Source organism: Pygoscelis adeliae, unplaced genomic scaffold (genome assembly GCF_000699105.1).
Source record: "Pygoscelis adeliae isolate BGI_AS28 unplaced genomic scaffold, ASM69910v1 Scaffold154, whole genome shotgun sequence".
Classification (NCBI taxonomy): Eukaryota; Metazoa; Chordata; class Aves; order Sphenisciformes; family Spheniscidae; genus Pygoscelis; species Pygoscelis adeliae.
Genome location: NW_008825113.1, coordinates 3,039,403 through 3,047,420, shown reverse-complemented (window position 1 = coordinate 3,047,420; position 8,018 = coordinate 3,039,403). Strand labels below are relative to the sequence as shown.

The following is an 8,018-nucleotide window of genomic DNA, read 5'->3' as shown; positions in this document are numbered from 1 at the left end:
TGCGGTTAAGTCAGGTCCCAGTTCCCTTTAGAGGTATAATTGGGGGGATGAGTCCAGAAGGTCACCAGATGGTTTGCAATGAGTTAGGCTGGCTTGACTCTGTCGGACCTTACAGTTCTCCATCCCCATTCTTTTTAAAGAGGCTACAGGGCTATCTATCTCCTGGTGTCCGTGTTAGTGACTTCCACCCCAAATTCCCTTGTGCTGGGACTCTAATATTAAACTAACTGCCAGCTGAACTGCCAGGAGGAGGAAAAAAAGAAGGTTGGAGAAATTATGGCTTTCGGGTCTCAGGAAATGACAAAAGCTTGCAAGGGTTCCAGCCCCCCAAAAAGAATCTGGGGGGATGCATCCTTTTTCTTCCTCAGCTGCAGTCAGGAGGTCTGATTGTTCATTTATTCAGCACAGATATGTCTGTGAAAAGACCTTAAGCAAAAAAAAAAAAAGTCTTGAACCATCTCCAAATCAGTTCAGGAAATCCTGAGCTGGGCCAGATGCTTGCGTTTTGGCAACACTTGCTGGGCAAGAACTGGCCTATAAGCATTACAGAATAGATAGTTGGACTGTTCTTTATTAGTGGTTTTCCCTCTGCGGGAGTGTGAATTGTCCCGTGTCGTTTCATTAAGGTCAGTTCCAGGCTTTGTACATTGAGTAAATCTATGGCAACAGGAGACGCACAGCTAGTACACTAGTGTGCTACAGCTGTCTGAAACTCCTGCAGTCACACTGATTTGTTTAGGATATGTTTACACACCGACAAAGTCATAACTACAGATTGTCTAAACTTGTGGTCAAGTGTTATCAGTGTCGATATGTTTGAGTGCATTTCTGAATAGTCTTAGATCTAGTTTAAACGTAAGCGTCTAAAACTGCATTTTGGCTCTTAAACGGTGGTGGTTTGGCTTTCAAGAAGCCAAGCATTTTGAACTACTCTTGACTTTATCCACCACCACTGGCAATCACATTACTTCTGTTATGTCCATGTCAATAGTATAGACCTCCTTCGGCTCACCTTTATCTGCACCAGTACTAACTTGGAAGGTGGATACAGTTATAAGATGTATGGAAAAAACTGTTTTTTGTTGGGGATGACGGAATACTGGCAAGCATTGGTAGCATAATTGAAGATGAGGTATGTTGTTTGCGTTAAGTGCTGTGAAACCTGATTGTGAGTGGAGGAGGAAAAGGACTTCTACTGCCGTTTCATTTGTTGCTGGGTTTTGTGCATTTGCATTGGTGGTATTTCATAAATAGTACTTTAAACTGTTTCACGAGAAATCTGTCATTCACAAGAAATCTGTCATTCTTTAAATTGTAGAATGGACTGGGTAAAGGTGGCAAGTCTGTAGAGATGTGAAAGATTTCATTCAGCAGCAGCTGCGCGTGAAACTCACTATGCCAGTGGTTGCACAAAACCGCTTCTCTGTTCTCTGTTAAGTGCATTGCCCATAAATTCTTTCCCTTCTGGAGAATAAAATTAACATAACTCCAGATAGCTAATATTTTTATGTGTAGGGCCCATCAAGTTTATGAACGCACAGACTATCATGCTTATGAGTGCACACATCATCAAGTTTATAAGCAGAGCACATAACAGTTATGCTCACAGCACATAAAGTTTATCTCTTGGTATATAACACTCAGTTATGAAAAACAAAAGCTGAAAAATTACTTCAAACCCATTTTTTTCACCCTTCCAACCTGTATGTCATAGCAGGTCTTATCACAATAAGCCTCAGCTGAATTTTGTATGTATTGACAGAGGAGTTTTTTAAAGATATTACCTCAGGTGTGTGAAATCGGACTACTGTAGCCAAATTTCAGGCAGAACATAATTTTGAAGACTTCCGGTTAAAAATTATAACAAAGCTAAATGAAAAGCATATAGAAAATTCAAAGTGCCTCAAAGCTGAATTGTGAACGCTCGTATCAAAATCCCACTAACTTCAGAGAAAATCCCAAACGTTAATTTTAAGCTTTTTTTTTTAACACAACCCTATCTTTTCGGTAGCCAAGATGCGTCTGTAGTAGTATAAGTATATAAAAAATCAGTGTAACATACCTACGCTGACTTTTTAAGTCTATTCTAGGTGTACCAGTATCGAATGTAAATCCCATATTTGACACCTGTAAGTCTGAATTAATACATTTTCTGAAGAACTAGACTATATTCATTTAATAAAATACTAATTACACAGTGCCAATTATATACATGGGAGACTAATAAAAAAAGAGTGCTCAAATCTACACAGGTAATCAAGAATGGACAGAGCGTGCAGTTTTCTTTCCTACATGAAACAGAGTACAGAACACTGTGTTACTTAGCTCTTCTGTTTCATAATTACTAACTCTCCCTTCCTGGTACTTAACTACTCTAAATACTACTCTTAATTGCTAGGTTAATGCCAGCGGCCACTGAACAGAGCACGTACCTCCCCAATACATTGAAAAGCCAGCTACACTGATCAAATGCTCAACTAGATGAAATAAGATGTCGTATTTGAGTTGTGCTATGGGAAGTTATTAACTTTTTATGAAATTAGGCAGAGTCCTAATACTACAAAACATCATAGGATGTATCTAAGGTGTAAAGCAAGGGTGATAGTACTAACCCAAGAAAGCACAGCAAGAGCAATATTTATCAAAAGAAGCCTGAGGCCCAAGGCTAGTCTTAGAGACACGTCTTTTGCTGAGGCTGAAACTCCTGTCTGTACCATCTGACTCTATCATCTCCTATACCCCAGAGATCTTTTTTTCCCCCATTTGTAGCTACCCCCTCACTGACAGTAACCCTGCTCCTTGTCCCCTCACATTCGGTGAGATGTTTGGTTCCTCTGCACCTCAGCAGCGCTGAAGAGACAGAAGAGACACTCTCCCAGCTGTAAGTACGAGTGCCCAGGCTCAGATGCCACCACATGCTGGAACAAGCAACTTCAGTTAGCCCACTGCTGTATTATTTGGAGAAGCAGGAACTTTGGGGAATTTAGCAAAGTTTCTACTGTGGATGGGCTACTGTGATTCTTTAGACATTCATAATTTTGCTTGGGGAGGATAATAAGAAGGGTTGTCTTCCTAAGCCCTGGGGTAAGAACCAAGTCCCTGTTTCAAATAGGTCCCAAATAAGCCTGAGACTGAATATAATCAATTTATGTACGTGGCTTGTCGTCGCTGAGACCAGACTCTCTTGTATGTGTGATGCAGAGCCATATTCTACACATGTGGAATACATCGGGCATCTTGGACATGCTGTACTTGCATGCATGGTGGTCAGAGCCTTGAACACTCGTAATATTAGATGTGGTGTAAATCTGAAAGGAACAGAAAAACTCTCTCTGACACCAGGGCAGCACCTATATTGATTATTAAATCCTGGTTCCAGAGGACTGAGTTTTCAATTAAAAGTCTAAGGGTTTTACAGAAATTTAAAATAACGTATTTCCTCCTAACTTCATTCTGAGAAACAGCTGAAACCTTTCTGGCCTTGTTTTTTGGGTTTTGGGGTGGTTTGGGGTTTTTTTTGTGTGTGTGTGTGTGTGTGTCCAGAACACTCAGGCTGAGGCAAACATCCAACTAATCCTTGTTTGTTTGTTTGTTTGTTTTCCATTGTTTATAGGCTTGCCAAGCTTTAACTACTTGGAAGAAGTTTTCTGTCCTGGGTGTTGCTTCAGGCTGATTTTTTTCTTTTTTGCCCTTTTTTTTTCTTAAAGGGGGAAGGAATAGGGAGAGTCTGGGGTTATTTTGGAAAAGGTAATATTTCGGTTTGGGAAATATATAAGCAACTGCAAACCAAATGCAAGTTTAAAAGGCTGACAACAGCAGCAAAAATATTTCTAGCTTAGATTTTCACACGAAAGAACTTTTTCTTGTCCTTTTCATGTTGCTTTTCAGGGCAGTGACGTCAGTGTATAATAAATGATGGTAAATATCCCAGCTCTGTGTCATTAATTTTTACCCAAACCCCAGATGGCCCTAAGCATCATCTACTTCTTAGCCAAAGAGACAATATACAAATTTTTTTTACAGACAACAGACAAGTGTTGCTGTCTGTGTTCCACAGAAGAAAAAAAAATTGCTTAAAAGTTACTTCTGAATTAGGGAATTTTTCCAAGCATTATTTGTTCTTTTTCCCAACAGAGTATCATAAACTACAGAAAACAGGGCTTTCTGCAACAGCTTCCAGTTGTATCATGAAATTCTGTCAGTGACTTTGCCACAGTCAGTTCTGAGAGAAAAGGTGTTAAATCACTGCTTTTTCAGAGCCGACAGAAGCACCTTATGGTTTTGATATGACTCCCGAAGTACATCTTCTTTTACATGTTTCATTTTACGGTTCTAGGAAGAATAAACACATTCCTTTAAATAAAATTAAGCTCCTCATAAATTAATCATATTCCTAGTCAAGTGTCAAGGTTTGTTGTCTGACACAGATTTTACAAACCTGTGGTACACAGACCACACTTAAGTTCTAGAGCTTACATACTACTGATGGAGCTGTCAGGCCTTCCCAGCTGCCTAATCTTCTAAATACTGTCACCTTTCCAGTCCCCTACTTGGATAGGAGAGACATGGGGGCCTGGACCTACCGCCTCCAAAATGGCACAGCACTTGCAGCAGAAATGTCAATGGCAATAGACCAGTTTATGAACAGTTAGAACCAAATAATCCTTTAAGGCCATTACTAAGGGTGTAAGGTAACTTTGTGACGAGAGTAGTCAGTACTACAGCGGCTTGATATTCGTATAGCACTATAAACAATTTTAGCTGTATATCACCTAGATTGAATAGTGTCTTTTACTGCACAAATATAGATATTTCAGTTTTAAATATTTGCAGCATCAAAATAATGATTTGATTTTCTTCAGACTTAGGTTGCTTTCCTTTCCTTAATGGCCCCACAAGCCAACTTTCATCTTCTGCATTATGATTGTGTGACATCTCAACTGGCGACTAACGGAAAATGTATTTTCCTTCATGCTATGTAAGTAAAAAATAACTGATTTTGCTTAAGTTTCCCAAAAACTCTTGAGTTGAAACAAAGCACACAAAGCTCGAGTGCAAAAGGATTTTTTAAATTATGAAAAAGGGAGATTAGAAAGGGTGCTCAACTACACCCTTAGCTAATACAGTTCAACACAGCAAGCATTATAATCTGGTGAATGTGCAAACAGCTGAGGTAAGATGAGCATCTTTGATACAGTCTGTTTTCAGGTTACCTTTATGCAAATGAATCAAAAGGTTTTAATTCAAGCTGCATTGAAGTATTATGCCACGTTCTACCATACATCTAAAAGGAGAGAAGTTCTGAGTATACAAACACAAAGGGAGGAAATTACCTTTTCTTCTCTGGTAGTAATGCTCCCTCTTGCATTACTACCTCCCACATTTGCACTTGTGTCTTTTCTGTTTCTCACAACGGCAGTGGCCACCTGAAAAAACAAAACGTTTTGGACAATTCATGGAGATTTTCCTTTTCTTTTTGGAGAAGGGTTTTGAGGTGGCCTCTTCTCCTACAAGGAGGTAGCCTTTCTTCCACCATGTGCTCTTCCTTTCTTTTCTTGCTTTCTAAGTTCATTCTCTCCCTCTGCTCAGTGATACGCCTGTGTAGCTAGCAGCTGTCTCAGTGATCACCAGCAGAACCCTCAGACACCAGCATGGCTTCCCTGCAGAGGGCTGGTGTTAGGCATTTACACACGGGTGACCTACTTCACTGCTTAACTGGTTTTAACACTATTTTCTAGCTATATGGATTAAGATTTTTTCTTCCTGGAGTCATTGGTCTTTCTCCTAACCTTTCATGACTCTGAATCGTGTCATAATGGTAAACCTCATGGCCTCTTAATCTTCTCTTTCCTATAGTATTTGCATGAAGAACTGCTGCATTGGGAACTTAACACTCATCTAGTTTGGTATCTGGTTTCCAGCAGCCGTCAATAGAGGATGCCCAAGGAAGAGCTTATGAACAAGGTAAGCATGTTGTCCCCAGGCACTCCCAGTGTCCAGTAATCTGTGATTTGGAGGCTTCTGCAGTGTGGGCGGTGGGTGATGTTTTCTTATTTAACAGCCCTTCTATTTAATGGACTTTTCTTCTGTTAATCTGTTTGGTTGGGTTTACCTCCCAAACCTTCAGCATCTTGCAGCATCTTACAATATCTTGCAGCAAAGATTTCCACAGCTTAAAATCATGTAGAGAACCCATCTTTTTGTTTTGAACATGCCTCCTACCAGCTTCATTAATATTCTTAGTACTCATATCAGAAAAAGACAGAAACAGCGCCTCCATCTTCATCTTTTCTCTGCCACTGGTGATTTTGTAGACCTCTGTCATATCTCCCCTCAGTCATCTGTTTTTCAGAGTTAAGAGCCCGCAGGTATACCTCATACAGAACCATTCTGTTTCTTTGGTTATCCTTGTCAAACCTTTTCTGAATCATTTCCAGTTCTATTATGCCCTTTTTGAGATGTGAAGAAAAGAACTGTACATACTACTCAATATACAGAGAACTATGGATTGATACTGGGGTGGGTGTATTACAATGTTCTCTGTTTCACTCTTAGTAATTCCAAATATTTGATTTGTTTTTCTGAGTAAAAAAAGGGAACATTGTGCTGATATTTTCATAGAAATATTCATCAGAACACAAAGATCTCATCTGTGAGTGGAAAACCAGCTTACAGCCCATCATCACTGTATATATAATTTTTTTTTCCCATGCACACTACTTTACACAACTACATCAAATTTTATCTGCCATTTTATTATCCAGTCACTCAGTCTTGTAGGGTCTTTCTTCATTTCTTCAGTTCTTCATAGCCAGCCCTTTAACTGCATCACAATTTGTCCTCTAACTTTCCTTTACCTGAATAGCTTAATATCATTAGCAATCTGTGATATCTCACTGTTCACCCTCTTTTTCCAGATCATTTATGAATACATTAAGCAGCACAAGTCACAGCACAGGTCCCTGCAGACTCCTCTTGTGATCTCCCTCTTCTATGAGAACCGACCTTTCATTTCTGTTTTATTTCTGTTTCCTGTCATTTAGCCATTTTTTGATCCATTCCTCTTGCTTAAAGGTGCTTTTTTTTTTTTGCCTTTTTTTTTTTAAATGAAGCTTTGTCTAGGGACTTCCTTGCCCCTGGAAATCCCAGTAGCCCTTAAACATGAGATCTCCCTTGTCCACATATATGTTAACATCACCAAAGAATTATAGATCTGCAATACTTGATACAATGTCACAAAAGCTGTGTTGTCTTCCTCAATATGTTATATTTGTATATGTGTCCATTGATTCTGCTCTGTAGGACAGATACTACTTATTTGCCCAGCATAGACAATACAACGGGCTCACTCATGTGTAGTTGCCTGGGTCTCCACATTTGCCTTCCCCACCTGGTTAACAGGGGAAGGGGTTTTAAAACTAGAGTTACACACTGCAGTTAGTACTTCAGTTTTTTTGACACCTGAGTTCTCTTAGAACTCCTGGATGGAGGCCACTTGGTCCCCATGATGTCTTGCTTATTTTATCTGTTTGTTCTTTAACCTTTTCTGCCCTGCACTTACGTTTGAGATAGATCTCCTAAATTCCCCATAATGCAAAGTTCTGGATTTCTCTAAGTTGTTGCACTGTGAACACAGATGCAAGAACAGGAATGTAGTCTTTTCTCCTATGCTCTTGCTTTCTCTGAGTGTTCCTTTTACACCTTGATGGTCCACAGGTCCTACCCACTCTGTGGCAAGCCTCCTGTTCCTGATACTTACAGAAAAGGACTTGGTTTTTGTTGTTTATTTGGTTTTTTTTTTTCTTTCCATGCCCTTGGAAGTCATTCCTCAAGCTCAGTTGTGATCTGCCTTATCATATTAATGTAACAGAATTTATCGAATCATGGAATCATAGAATTGTTTAGGTTGGAAAAGACCTTTAAGATCATCAAGTCCAACCATTAACCTAGCACTGCCAAGTCCACCACTAAACCACGTCCCTAAGCGCCACATCTACACGTCTTTTAAATACCTCCAG

The 8,018-nt window shown here is 39.6% G+C and overlaps 1 protein-coding gene across 1 annotated transcript in view; it reads left to right on the top strand.

Annotated features, from left to right (window-relative positions):
• Positions 1-5,937: 5,937 nt before the first annotated feature.
• The window catches only part of DSCR3 (Down syndrome critical region gene 3), a 35,364-nt gene continuing 33,283 nt past the window's right edge, over positions 5,938-8,018 (top strand). Inside the window, exon 1 of the mRNA XM_009328029.1 lies at positions 5,938-5,964. Coding sequence (XP_009326304.1) covers positions 5,938-5,964 — 27 coding nt within the window. The remainder of the gene's footprint in view (positions 5,965-8,018) is intronic.